This window comes from Bombus terrestris, chromosome 3 (assembly GCF_910591885.1).
Source record: "Bombus terrestris chromosome 3, iyBomTerr1.2, whole genome shotgun sequence".
Taxonomy (NCBI): domain Eukaryota; kingdom Metazoa; phylum Arthropoda; class Insecta; order Hymenoptera; family Apidae; genus Bombus; species Bombus terrestris.
Window position 1 is genome coordinate 9,178,589 of NC_063271.1, and position 16,240 is coordinate 9,194,828.

At 30.0% G+C, this 16,240-nt stretch overlaps 1 protein-coding gene across 1 annotated transcript in view; it reads left to right on the forward strand.

Annotated features, from left to right (window-relative positions):
• Positions 1–16,240, forward strand: part of LOC100644921 (proton-coupled amino acid transporter-like protein CG1139) — a 40,752-nt gene that overhangs the window by 9,487 nt on the left and 15,025 nt on the right. Inside the window, exons 2-5 of the mRNA XM_003394492.4 lie at positions 9,338–9,384; positions 9,649–9,765; positions 11,216–11,488; positions 12,303–12,387. Coding sequence (XP_003394540.1) covers positions 9,338–9,384; positions 9,649–9,765; positions 11,216–11,488; positions 12,303–12,387 — 522 coding nt within the window. The remainder of the gene's footprint in view (positions 1–9,337; positions 9,385–9,648; positions 9,766–11,215; positions 11,489–12,302; positions 12,388–16,240) is intronic.

The window sequence follows — 16,240 nt, forward strand, 5'->3', positions numbered from 1 at the left end:
TGTTTGTATGAGCAACGTTTTATCTAAAGAAATGGAGCATTTAATTATTATATTAATTTATATTCTGTTTTCCTTCTTCGTATATATTATATTCTATTGCAATTTTATATTAATTGTAATAGATTGCGGATGTTGATTATCATAGAAAATACATGAAACGTTATCAAAAAAAAAAAAAAACGTAAAATATCCAAAGTAAAACGCTCGCTATAATAAATATCTAGTTGAAAGAAAAAATATCTATTCAGGTTGCATTTCTTTAGTTGGACTTATAAAAAGGCGCACAGCTCTAATGGAAATATGAAGTTGTATAAATATCCTCGGTCTATTAATTATGATATCGCTATAATATTATATTATGTGACATATGAGTACTATTATTAGACTTCGTATTTATATACAATTGATATATTTACGAACACAAATAAAGAAATAGAATCGAAATAGAAAACTTGTTTCATCTGCTGAATATTATAACGTGCGTTTTACTCTGCATATTTTATACATTTTTTATATTTGTTTGCATATTTTATATATTTTATTTTTCGTATCACGTGTATTTTCTACATTTGTACACTTTGGGATTTTTTTATAAATACTATTAATTGTAATTTATCGGAAGCCACAATGTCAATTCTACGCAATATGAAGCGTAAAACAGCGAGAAGGAACGTCGCGCTGTAAATTCGATTTTTCACGCAATTATACTTTGCCTCTGTTAGAAAATAAATTATAAAAGATGAAATTGAGCGTGATCCAGTTAACAATAGCTGCTTAACAAAGCAACGAGACGAGCAAGCTTATTTCAACTTGAGACTTGTTTCAACAGAATGATAATGGCGATGCAGCTTTCGATGACTTTAAACGGAAAAAGCAGGCATCAAAGACTTAAACGATTCATTTATTCACTAACTCGTGTTAATTGCCGGCTGTCAAATGAAAAGAAAGATCGATCCAAGTTTAATGAAACTCTTAATTCCGGTCGAATATGACGATAACGTGGCTTCATCGATCCAGTTTCATTCGCTTACTTTGATTAAACTCTTTTTAATTACCGGTTGAAACGTACATTATCTTGTAAACGATCTTTATCGTGCAATTAGGAGGAATTAAGTCCGTAGAAAAACATGTTCTACGTATTAGTTTTCGAATGTTTCATTTTATGGATATGATAATTTGGTGATGTGGGACAGTGAAACTATTGCTGAATGTTTAGTTATGTTTATTTACATTAAAGCTATTAAACTTTAATAAGTATGTTATAATTAATTAGAATTAAAAAATATATACATATATGTGATTACAATTTTATTTCAATGAAAGTAAACGTTATTGTTATCAAAAATATGTATGTAACATTATAAGATTATAATACGTCATACATAATAATAGTGATATTTCAAGTGGCAAATATCATTTTATTTTTATGAAAAACTAGCTAATGAGATGCTATCAGTAAAACCATAAGAAAGATATAAAATTCAATTAAAAATAAGAGTATCTCAAACAAATATGTTAAAATTCTTTGTTTAGTGACCAGTATCTTTTCTTATCAGGATAATAACGATTAACTATTAATCAAATAATAATATCTTATCGACATCTTTATACATCAGCATGTTATGTTGGTATAAACACAAGAACGTGTATGATGTACTTCTATGTAAGTACATGACAAAAAAAAAAAAAAAAAGAAAGAAAAAACACCTTCGAGCAATTTTGAAGCTACAATCCTTTTATTTACGGATTTTAAAGACAAATTGTTTTAAGAGTTTAGTCGAGCAGTATGTTTATTGAAATAAAATCTTACTTCTCTGATTCGGCAGCATAAATTGTTGTTGAGCAATTTATGTTCTCTGGATTATTCACGTGTCATTTGTGTCATCAAAAGATTTTTAATATTTCCTCGATACTTCCTTCTTCTTTTCTTCTTTTTTCGCTTTATTAAATATTCTTGTAATTAGCATATAATTCCAATGATTCGAACGTGTACCATTTTGACAGCTGCAATTAATTTTAGATGGATTCACGTAGTTTATTCGTGTGTCATGGGAAGATTTACTGTTTTCCTGATCGTCGTCTGACAAATGGATAAATTATTGTTTCATATAAATTTAAATTGTAAAATAATTTGATGATCAGGAAATTTTCTGTGGAATTTTTCAAGTATTTGAATATTGATATTTTCTTTGTTTATTTCTATATTTCAATTATATTGCAGCTTTATCTCTATTTATTTACATCTTCAACTTTATTTCCTTTAATGTAGTGACATATGTAGAGGCCTATCTCTTTCTTTTGGTTCAATCAGTAAATCAACATATGTATCAAAATATCATTCAAATTCCCAAAAAACGAACTACTGTAGTTAAATTTGAATAATCCTCGTAAAAATATTGCGAACTCTTGATCGCTCTGGTGCTAATCTTAATTGACAAAAATAATGAGAAATAAACATTTGTCCTCAGAAAAGAAACAAGACAATTCCGTACAGAAGAGATGAAACATTTCCATTGTTCCTATTAAAAGTAGGTCAACGAATGGTAACAAATTGAATGGTAACAATTAATACTCAATCTATTTATTGTCAACACGTAAACAATGGTAACTTAATTCGTGCCACGTTCGTGGTTAACAGCTCTCAATGACGTTGAAATGTCATTGGAAATTGTTAATTAACGAAGCGCAACGCTAGTTACATTATGTATCTGGTAAAATACCGATCAACTATATTAATACTTGTTTCGTTCATTCTTTATACGATTATATAATGATATATTTGCATTATCTGCTTCCTCTTACAACACCATCGATTTATTCTTATGTCAGTTTAACTGTACCTTGAACAATATCCGTCTCGAATTCTTCCGCGATGTCGGTATCGTCATTCATATCGACGTCGATGAATGATCAATCGGCGTGTTCATGTTAATCAAATTCAGCTTCTGGCTTTCGTAGAAGCGACCATGAGAAAAGTCGATATGACGTGCAGCAACTCTGAGAAAGCTGTACAATTTGATTGGTCGTAAATAATCATATTCTTACGAGTATCTCGCATATCTTTGTTCGATCCTACGTATCTATGACGCTTGTAATTAATTTTAATTTGATCGTAGACAATTATCTTTTAATAATTAATATCTCTGAGCATTTCGGCTGGTTTCTGGTATTTCTCGAAACGTTATCGTTTCGGGAACGTTCCTTCTATCAGAATATCAAACGATATTAATCTATTTAGCGTCGAATTTTATAAAATCGGAAGGACAGAGTCGTTCGTTATTTTCCTTGGACAAAAGTAAACATAAATAAGATATTAGTTGTGTTATTGTATTTCTTGAAATTATACGTCGTACGAACAATAGAATATTTATTCAGATTTTTATTTCTTAAGATTATATCTCATATGAAGGCTAGAGTATACGCTCATTTTTATATTTATATATTTTTCATTTTTATATTACATTTATATCTTTTGAAATTACGCTTAATATAAGAATAGAATATTTATTTGCATTATTACATCTTTCGAAATCATTTTTCATCAGCGCTTTATGAAAAACAGAATATTTATTATTCGGATTATTGTCTCTCTTCGAATCATCCTTAAATAAATGAAAAATTTAGAGCAACGCATCATATATACTAGAAAAACTACACTGTCGATCATAAGTATAAGGACACCTACTGAAATTTGATATAAATAACATTCTTCCCATTGCTTTTATTTTCTTACTTATTTTATTATAAATCTATTATTCCCATCGTATCATATGTGACTTCTTATATAAAACAAATAAAGTAAAATTTGTTAGGATTCTACACTAAATACAACAGACAGATATTTATGATCGACAGTATATACCAGAAACTGAGAACGAGCTTGCTTTGTCAGCAAATCAGTGAATAGGGACGTTCTTGGTCAGACACGTATAGCTATCTTTTGTGACTCCAGTGATGCGACAATATCTCCTATCTGGCGTCCAAGGAATATCTATCTACGTAGGAAAAATTTGATTTTTCGTATCGTTGATACGATCTAAGCTCTTAGTCTAATCTATAAAATATATGTTTTTTTCCTTAAAAAGAAGAATCCTGCGATTCTTCAGTATAATAAAACTTTCTTCATAATTACATTCTTATCGTTGAATCTCTTCAAATGCTTCTTATTGCAAAGTACTGCTTTGGAATATTTTACGAAGAATTTTTTAATTTTTAAAACACATAAATATTACAACAGATTATATTACATATAATATTAGATAATCTGTAAATATCGTATATCGGAATTATGTTAAATAAAAATAAAAGAATATAATATAAGAAAATAATATACGATAATAATGCATTAAAATTGCAAGAAAAGTATAAATCTTGTCAATTTGATTGATATCTTGTTATTCAGATACAATGATGTTTCGTCATTCGGAGTAACTGTTTATCAAATATATATACATAATGAGTAATTATAGTTAAATACCCACTTCAACTAAGTCAGTTGGTAATATCTGTGTTAGATAATTATAATTTAAATTAATGAAGCTTATTTAACACATTTCAACATTCTCTTAAATTTTTGAATACATAGTAATATATTTTTTACATATGTAATTTAATCGAATTCAGTGTTAAATTATATTTACATTAATTTTTACATTAATTCTTGTATTAATTTTAATTCATTTTATATTAATTGATGAACTCGTCAACAAATTATGAATTTCAAAACACTGATAATACCGATATCGAGTTAACTTGCCATTTCGAATGTTATGGATGTTATCAGTAATTAAGATTATATAGTTTCCACTTTAGCGGAATTCATGCAAAGATTTCGATTGCACAATGAACAACAAGTAGGTAATCTATTATCGAGGAATCTCTTTTTATCTTAAGATTATAATCCCGTACTTACAGCGTCTCACTGTCTATTCGTTAATCAAAACTGTGACGTAAAGAAGTAAGAAAAATATTTATCTAACAAACTGATTATTATCAATTAAATTACACTCCTTTATTAAAAATACCGGCAAAAGGCACATCGGGTTTTCCTAAGATTGCGTAGTATCGGCAATGGCAAATATCGGAGAATCGAAAGGTAATGAATAATAAAATGAAAAGTAAACGGATATGGAAAAGAAGAAAGGAAAAAAGGAGATCAAGAAAATTAAATAATTAGGAAATAAAAAGGTAAGTCCAGAGGAAAGCAAATATCAAAATATCAATATAAAGAGATATAAAAATAGGAAAATTCTTAACAAATTAACGAGAAATTTAAATATTAAACAAGTAATTAACAAGATGTATACTATGTATACTAAAAAAGGAAAATTTTAAACAAGGAAATTTATAAACTAAAATATTAAAAAATATAGGGGAGATAAAACAAACAACAACTTGAGACAAGGTAAAATTAAGAAAAATCTGTTATTGATAGTGGAAGGTATTTGTTTGCAGGAGTATCTTGTTGTTTTCTTTACCGGATAAGCGATAACGAGTAGTCATGTCATAATCGTTTAGGATCAGGGACCATCGAGCAATCGATGTAAACGGAAAATTCCACTAGGAAGTCCGCGAAATGTGGCCATCTGCGAAACTCAGAAATATTTATTGGTACGAGTTCGCAGTACTCTTTTGATCATTTCGACCGTGCTTATGTTACACAACACGATTACGTATTTGCAAATGTACAGTATCGTGCAAAAGTTTTAAACAATGTAATAACACTACTTGGAATTAATTTTACTTTGTTTCGACTTCTTGTTTGCCTGAACTCCCTTATATTTTCTAATATTTTTCAACATTTATTAGTTCCTACGTTGCTATTCTAATTTTTGCAGAATTTTTCTTCTTTGTGTCCTTTGATATTAATTTTTCCTTAGATCTTCTTTTCTTAATCTCTCCTTAGATTTTCTTTCTTAATCTTCTTTATCATTTCTCTGGTCTTTCGAATATTAAGAGGTATTGCTAATTTCTTTGCAACTCCTCATTTGATATTTGCCTATCTTTAGACTTACCTTTTATATTTCCTATTTTTACAATTTTCTTCATTATTTCTCTTCTATTTGCAAAATTGGATGCTACCAATATTCACTAATTCAAGCAACAATATTACAAGCTGTAATAATCCGTCTACTTTATTTGAAGTTACAAAATACAATTGATTCTTTGATAATGACAAAATATTTTATATAGTACATAATTTCTATATTTTCAATTTCTATATGTTTACAGAAATAAATCTTTGGATTTTCAACTTTTTTCAATTTTTTATAGCAAATAAAATTATTATGAATGTTATATACAGTGGAGTACAATAAAATGTTTAAAGGATAAGTGGACAATAATAAGATAAAATACGTTGTAATTAAAAAAAAGGAGATATAATCGATACGAACAATTAAATTACGTATGCACTTAATACAGACGAGTGTTATCAATACAATAAAAAATGTTCATTGCATTGAAGTTAGTATTAATATAGTGTATTTATTATAATATGAATTTTAAACTTTCTTTTGTCTCGTATAGTCACTACTGTATGATTTAAATGTTTTGCATGTTAGCGTATGTCGTCATACTATCAAGAAGTATAATCAAGAATCCTGATCAGCTATAAAGAACTATTTTCTGTGATTCATCGAAGATGGCAGATGATCTTGGTCGATGTCAGTAACGCCGTTTAGTTCTATCTATATAACCTTCTTTCATAATAGATCATTCTTGAAGTCGACCATCACTCGGTTGAGACATTATTCGACACGTACAATGAGTAACCTTGAACAGCAATAATTTGCATAGTGCGATTAGGTCCGAGTCGAAGATATCTGTCGATAGCTCTTGTCGACATTTTTCGTTTATTATAATTTCTTAATAACTTAAAAAAGATGAAACGATACATTATTATCATATTGTTTATTGTTATAGTGTTATATCATTATTATTATGAAATGATAAAAATGTAAAATATTCTGTCAATAACGTAATATGTGATTTTTTTTTTAAATAATTTCGAAATTTTCCGATATCGTGGTTTCTTAAATTTATTGAAATTTTTCAATAATTCCTTTTTGTTAATAATTTTTAATGAAACATTATTCTACTATAAAATAATCATGGCATAAAATTGTCTAATTATAATCATAACATGGCTTTTTAATGCTTTCAAAATTTTTCAATTATTTTGATTTCTTAAATTTCTTTAAATTCCAAACTTACTATAACAAATCGTCATTTTTCTGCATTGCTGCGTAGAAACCATCTTTTTTTCTCTTCTTTTTTTTAACTAATCTAATTCCTGACTAATATGTCGATTAGCAATAAAAAGGAAGCGGTGACATAATACTGTTAGACGTCGATTATGGATTAGTATTATGAGAAACATACAGATTTCAATGTGTCATGTTTTTTTTTCAATATACGTATGGAACATTGTTTAGGGCTTAGATAATGGAAAGTTTGTGGATCTTTTGTAATGATATAATATTATTTCGTTCTCTTTTTTCATCTATTTTTACCTGATTTTTTACATTCTCTTATTTCTCTCATTGTGTTTTCTATCTGAGATGTATCAGGCCAATGGAATTTCTGGAGTATTTGTTCCATAATATCGAATGCTCTTCGACAGTCTGGAACATCGCCACTAATTACCTCGAAAATGATTTTGTTGACTTTTCCAAGTAACCGCCGCAGTGAATCAAATTAACATATTGATATAATATTTTTTTCGAATAACAACTTTGGCGATAAGAATTTTACTTCTCACTCGCGCAATAATTGGTCGTTTCAACAATGAACTTTATTATCCTCTTTTTTTTATTATCCTGTTTCCTAACATTCGAATTCAGGTGAAGAAAGAAGACAGATTCTTCGAAGAAAAATTTTTCGGTGAAGATGTAATTTTAGCGCGTAAGAATGTCCCTGCAAAATTTTATAATACAACTAAAAAATAGCAAAGTTACAACAATGTGTCCAATTGGAATTTTTAAACTCGGCCAACAGAATATTTATGGATTATATCGGAAATATTATAAAAATTCTCCTTCGAATAATCAAACAACGTCTCTATCGATTTTTTAATTCGCTCGAACAATTGCAAATGTCAATGTATTATGTCACTCGCAATTCCGATGAAATCAAGTTTATTCCCCGTAAACGTGCAAGATATTATTTTCACGAGAAAAGAAAAAACAAGAGAGATATCATCGTAGGACTCATCGCGCGTTCGACGAAAGCAGACTAAACACAAAATTATGCACATTTGATATGCTTATTATCGAAGAATATCGAGGTTGATCGATTTGTAATGTATAAAAGTCACGTTTATCGTTTCGCGCAATCGTTATTCACCGTGATGGGCCGTGAATTACGAAACGACGAAGATTCTCGTAAAAATCCACGTAAATCCGTGTTCGGATTGTAAACAGCGGAAAGCGACGTTTGCTGATTCTTATCGACGAGATGTAATCCCCGTTGACAGCAGATTTGTTTCGTTGCGGCCAGTTGCATGGTCAGATAATTTGTTGGTAATCGTAGAGGTGTTATTTATACAGGGTGTGCCATGTAACTGGAATCGCTTCGATTACTGTGCAAATAACGATGTTAATGAAAAATATTGCAGAACAGAAACGTCAAATGGTTTCCAGAGGAACATAGTTTATCGCGATTAGCTTTTTTATAGGAGGATGCATAGAGGATATACGAAGGCCAGGATTGTTTTTTTAAAACATACTTGTTTTCTTATATATAGATTCTTCGAGATATTCTATGTCAAGTAAAATCAATAATTTGTGCAATTTTTATATGAAACATCTCGCTTTTTTAATTAAAATATCTCACTACTTATTCATATTTTTTAATATTTTAAATAATTTTATATTTCTTATTAATATTTTATAATATTTGAAAAGATTAATATTTTATAAAATAAATTTTTTAGATATTTAAAAAAAACGGATTTGATCTTCGTATGTTCTTTATGCATGCTCCTTAAAGAAAAGCTAATCACACCAAATTAAAATTATTATTTACGCAGTAATCGTTCCAGTATGTGCGCCACACTGTACGTGAGAACAGTGGCTACAAAAAGTATTCACACGCCATTGTATTTATTGCAGCATTCATACAGTTAATTATGTTAAACTATACGTATTTAATAGCAGCTATGTATGTATGTACTTTTATATGATTAAAAAGGCTTGATATTACGAAAGTGAAATTACAGGATCTGATAGAAAGGCATTTTTTAATTTTCTACGTTAACATTATTCTCATAAATATTAATCATAATAATTCCTCATAGAATCTATACATAATGATGCATAATTTCTTTGTGTTTCAGGATGCTTTGGATACTAAAAAATGGTCGTCCAAGAACAACCAAAATGGGTATGTTCAGGATATTATTACTAAATAACATTTACTTTCAAATTCAAATAGACAGATAAAATAATAAAAAAAATGTTAGTCTTCTAATTACAAAACGTATCAGTGATTAAAATACTGATTCTAAAGAACGTTAAATATTACAAAGAACTGTTATTAGGAATGTTAAAAGGAAATATTAATGACAAATAGAGTGCAAAATTTTCATGTAAATTCATACTTTGTGAAGTCAATTCAATTTGATTCAATTAGTCTCGTTAATTCTAGTTACGACCACAAGTCCAACATCTATGTTATGGAGCTTGAGGAGAAGAAGAAAAGCGTGCAAGAGTACGAAGAGGACTACGATCCTTACGATCACAGAAATGTCACCCATCCAACCACGTAAGTATCTGTTAATTTCCCTTGTTTTTATCCATTCATTTACCCATACACTTTATTCGTTTACGTTCTATCTCATTTTCTTCTTCTGTTCCTTCTATACAGGGTGTCCTGCAGTATGTCAGGGAACCGATGGATCCTGCACGCGAAAACAATAAAAATGGTTCATATAAACATATGCCCTATTTAACCTCGCGAATTATAGCGAATTTTATATTGGAATAATTCCATTGAAAGACGACGGTAGTTAGATTAATTTTACCTTCCTATCCATAAACAAGATTTCCAGAAAATTCCAGCAATAAGAAGGAAAAGAGGAGAGAGCAAAATGATAAAGAAACGTCTCTAGTCTTGTGCTTGGATGCAAAGAGGTCACTTTAAACACATCTTGTGAAGATATGCAAATGCAGTTTGTTCAAGAGGAAACTCGTTATAATTGGAAAACAAAGTCGAATAGGGAATATGTTTATATGAACTGATTTTATTGTCGATTTTATTGATTTTATTGACACCTTATATTTCTTTCTTCTTCCGTTTTGCTATTATTATTTTATTTAATTTCAACTTCACAGCCTGGAAGTGGAATCGACTTTACAACATTTTTCCAAACTCACGCTTTCTTCGTCTCTCTTGCACTTGTTTTAACACATACAAAGTTCATAAAACTAGGTTTATTCTTGTACTTCTTCTTTCCAATAAATTCACGCAAATCGAACTTGATCAGGATGGATAGATTGGTTCTAACGAAGAAAGAGGAAATAGAGGAGAGGAAAAATGTAAGTCGATATCGTTCGGTAGATTAACGCAATCACCTGCATTTGCATAATGTCGAACGCGGTGCGCATTCGAAACGACGACGTTTCGTTTATTCTGACCGCGTTTCTCTGGATACAAATTACGCGGTAATTTATTGCGGCGATTAGTCACGAAACGGAAGAATAAGATTGCCCTCGGAGAAATAACTTGGAAACGCTGACACGCGTGGAAAAAGGTCGATGACGTTTTGTCTTGCAATCTAAGTTCCTGGAAAGTTATAGTTATATCTAATCTAATCTGGTTCTATTCGGGTTTAACGTAATTAAGACGGTACATTTTTAAATACTATTAAAATATGTCAATTATTTCTATGGATAATTTGCAGCACTGTGTCGAGAAATTGAAATTTAATTTTACGCATTTTCTTTGTTTTATGAATTATCGATTAATAAAGTATACATTTTTCTTCACATCTGCATTTATCCTATTAACGAGACAGTACAAAGTTTTCTCTTCTTTCATTTTCTATCTAAAATCTTTTTCTTTCAGAATCTTTTATCGTTTTCTATTAGAGATTTCTTTCTTTCTTTAAGATTACCTTGTTATTTCTCTTGAGAAATATTCATGAAAAAATAATAATTTCTCCTTTGCCAGTAATTTTCGTGAAAATAACTGAAAAAAATATTCAATATTTTAGGAGCTGGGAAACGTTGCTACATTTGCTGAAAGGCAGCTTGGGTACGGGGATCCTTGCTATGCCAAAGGCTTTCTACCATTCTGGATACGGTATTGGTATAGTGGCAACAATAATCATAGGTCTATTCTGTACTTATTGTATGCGGATTCTTGTCAGTTGTGAGTACGAGCTTTGCAAGAGGAAGAGGGTAGCTTCGTTAAGTTACCCTGCTACAGCGGAAGCTGCGTTGTTGGAAGGCCCTGCTCCGTTTAGGCGGTTTGCTAAGGCTTCTACGTGAGTATTTACAAGCAGAATTTTCATTTTTAATCAAATATTTCCTTTTCATTTCATAAATAGCTTAGAATGTCATTTTCGAAAGATTCTAAATTATACTTTAGAAATTATTTGTCAATAGATAGAGATTGTGTTATGAAACATATTAACGTATGATATTAAATATTATATTTAATTTGTTAATTATATTAAAAAAGTTTTAGTAAGTCAAATGATATTAAAGACACTAAAGTTAAAGCTTGGCTTTTCACTGAAAGCATATCTCTAATTAACGATTGTATAAAATAATTTTCATATAAAATAGTTATTTGATGGTCGAATAAATATACGAATAAGTTTTTAATATGGCAAATTTAAATTTACGTTAATAGTTAAAGCTAAATAAGAGGAACAGATCTATGTACTGAAATTCTGTAAATAAAAAATTAAAAATATTCTAGTATAGATCTAATTATATAAATATGTAGGATTTTCAATTTGCCTTACATTATATCTTATTTTATTATGCGAATGACTGAATATTTATTCATATTTAAATAATTATTTTTATATAATATGTTATAATAACTACCATTATAATTATTATAATAATATGTTATAATATGTTATGAAAACACGATATTATTATACTGAAAATTATTTCACTATTAAATATCAAATATCAAAATTATATTAAGTGTGTCAAGATCACAGTGTAGATAACAAAAATAACTAGAGTTGCGTTTGCGTGCGCGTAAGCATGCGATCGAGATTATCGCATATACAATGAGAACCTTGCGAAAATTTCAACGCAGATAAATCCTTTGTTTTGCAGTCACACGATAAACGCATTCCTTATGGTATATCAATTGGGAACTTGCTGCGTCTATACTGTATTCATCGCCACGAATTTACAACTGGTTAGTACAATTATTAATTAATCGTACGCAAAATTCATCGTAGAATTAAAATCATTCATAGAATTAAACAGCGATCTTTGTCATAAAAATTCGAACTTTCAAATCGTACTTGAAGAAAACTCAAAAAAATTCCAACTTTTTAAAAGGAGCCATCGACTATTGTCATTTTCTTCGGCTGGCAGCTTTTAAAATTTCTGATGAAATCGTTGAATATGTTCCAATTTATAAAATCTTGAACAAGCAACCTTAGTACAGCAACAAATGTTTATATATCTTATCTAAAAAAAAATCAATATTAAGAATCAAGAATGTAAACCTCGCTTATTGTTAAATAAATAAATTAATATTTTTAAGAACGAAGAAATTCCGACTAAAATCGATTAAATCTAATTCGATTTTAATTAAAGTTAAACACGATTTAAATATCAAATTGGAATATTTAGATTCAGGAAATTTAGATGTAATTAATATTAGTCAATTATAGTTATGACTTAGCTAATGTTAGCTATATTTAATCAGAGTGCATATGAAATTAACTATACTCAATTCAAAACTCAAATCAAATTCAACTAAAGTCAATTATGGTTCAATAAGTGTTAATTAAACCCAGTTCAATTAAATCCGATTAGATTTGAGTAAAACCTAATTAAACCCAACTTAACTAAACCCAATCTGAATTCAGGCAGTGTCAATTAAATCTAATCAAACTTCAGTGAAATTTAATCAAACGCAACTTAACCAAATTCAATCTGAACTTACGAGACGTCAACCAAATCCACGTCAAATCTAATCAAACTTTACCTAAATCCGACTAAAGTAAGATAGAATGCACTTAAATTTAACTAAATTCATTGAGAATTCAGCTAAAGTCCCCTAAACCTAGTTAGTGTCACTACTAACTAATACTAATGCCAACTGAACTCAATTAGAATTTTTTAAAATTCAGTTAAACTTAATCAACATCGATCTACCGTTAATCAAACCCAATTCCATTAGACCTACTCAAACTTTGCCTAAAACTAATTATATCTACTCAGAGTGTAGCCAAATTTAATGTAACCCTAAGCGCAGCTTTTTACACAAAACCAACCGCGCGAACTCTCAATCTAATTACAATCTTCATAAATTCGATTAAATCGAATAAAAATCCACCTAATGTTAATTAAACCTAATTCAAATCTACTCCAACTTCGTTGCAACTAATTAAGTCTATCCAGCTGAATTTAACGTAACTCTAAACCCAGCTCTCATCACCAATTTAATCGCGAGAACTCTCAATCTAATTAGAATGTTCTTAAATTCAACCAAACTTAATAAAACTCCACCTAACATGGATTAAACGTCAATTCCGTTAAACCGCACAATTCTAATTGGCGTCCAATTAATGCCAACAAAATTCAATTAGGATTGAACAAAATCCATGTAACGTTGACAAAATCCCATTACCATTAAATTCCATTAATTCTAAGACTAATTATATTCGCCCAGAATCCAGCTAAATTTAACGTAACTCTAAACTCAGCTTTCCAAACAAAACTAACCGCGAGAACTCTCAATCTAGTTCCCCTACCAACTGGCCACATGACATCACCTGTTTCGTTGCCACTATTCTCTATCATTCTGAGCAACGTCGGCACAACGGTGACTCACGAGATTTCGCTACTCTCGTTAAACTCGCGCTGATCCAGCTTTTACCGCGAGGAATCCCGTTCTCGAGCGGCGCGACTAGAACCGTGTACGCGATGTGTAGGCAGAGAAAAAGAAGCATGTAGGTCAGGGAAACACGCCGCGAGGAATAAACGATTAGACGGTCGACGCGTCGCGTCGCGTCGTTATGAACCTCGTGAGTCAAGGTGATAATACGTGGTTCAGGTTCGTTGACATTTCATCGGCCGACAGGATGAAGTCAAGTTTCTGTTTACGAGGACACGTGTCTCGTTTTGGTCACCGGAATTAGGAAGAAGCTCGAGAATTCGTGTACAAGACAGTAATGATAGCGTTGACCGTGAAGTTACTTAGAAGGCGTCCTCAAGTACTCATTTCCTTTTATTTAGCTTCTGCTTTGAGCGTAGGACACTTGCTTTTGGTATCTGAAATAATTTTTTTAGCAAGGTTGTTTCTGTTCAGAGTCTGTAACGTGTAGGTTTGTCGACGGTCTGTCTTTACTTTTTAACATTTCTCAAGTTTAATGGTTTGTTTTTTTATTCTTCAAGCCTTTCTTTAATTTCAATTGTGTATAATATTAACTATTCTTAGTGGTAATTTTCTTAATGTCAGTGATGTAGGAGGATGTCTTATTCTTTATCTTCTTCATTTTTGATCAGTTGTGAATGTAAATTTGAATTTTATGTTAAAGGTTTCACAGTTTGAATTGTGATTAATTGTTTTAGACTTTGAGAATTGAGGAGGAAATATGGCAAATAGAGTTTGTTAAATATTTCTTGATTTTCTGGTGTTTTATAAATTTTTTAGAATATTTTTTCGTACGTTTTCTTATCAAATTTTTCATATCTATGAACATTTTTAAATAAATATCTTTCCAAAATATACTCCTGACTCTTGATATTAATTATATCATATTATATTTCTCATATTGTTATGCAATGTTTCTTACATCTTACCAAATACTTCCAAACATAATCTGCTGATTGTTATCAAAAAGCGCCATTGAAAGGCGATTATGCAATAAATTACTTCATTAAAAGAAACCCTTAAGTCATCATCCTGACATTTACAATGTCTACAATTTTTCTCTTTCTTCTTTAACATTGGAATTCCTACATTCGACGCATAACGTTCACTTAACGTTACAATTTTCTTTCACGCTTGTAACTATGCGAATAAAACGGATCTACTATTTTATATCTACTTGCATGGATGCAAATTATGCAGTCGATAGTAAGGACTTTCAAGGACCAACTATCTACTTATATACTGTTCAGATATTTCACAAAGCATTCAAGGATTTACCGCGTTCTTCTAAGAACCGTACAAAGTATAACGATTATGTGCTTTGTTACACTGTTGTATCGAATCGAAAGGACTAGCTTGACCTGTTATAAATTATGTAAAAAAGGTCGCCTCCGCTAGATTCCGCTTCGATACTTTGCTATATAACTTTGTTGCATTCTCCTACCGAGGAAATTCCCCTCACGCTTGGCAACGAAATGAAAATTTCAATCGACTCGTTTGCTAATTCTTCAGAAGTTCATTAGCCTCGTTCAGTGACAGGCAACTAGACCTTTTATGGTTGGCGCAATTGTGAGAGTTAACCGAGTGTTCTCTTTCTTTACTAAATTATTTAATCCGAGCTATTGGCAAATCGTATGACGAATAAATGAGGAATAAAAAAAATATCGGTCGAAGGTGAGACCATTTCCGATCACGTGTCCTTCTTCTTCTTTAAGGATTTACAAATGGAGATTATTTGAATTTAATTTAAGGCTAACTACGGTGATTCATTGTATAAATTTTCACGGTTGTATATTATCGTGGTAAATGTTGATTAGAATGAAATTCGTCTCAAATTAATTCTTTCAAAAGTTCCTTTCGTTTCATATATGAAATAATAGATGCACAACATTTTTTATTTTATATTATTTTATGGATTTATCATTTTGTAGTAACAGAATAAAATGGATCAAACATAATTCAATAAAATAACATAAAACAAGAAATGTTATGCATCTATTGCTTCCTTATAAAACGAAAGGAACTTTTGGGACAATTTAATATCGAATAATTTATTATTTAGTTAATGTTAATGTTAACGTTTCAATGATATTGACTCAATGTAACTGCTTCAATGTTGATGTATCATTACAATTGTCGATATTATTGGACTATCACTGAA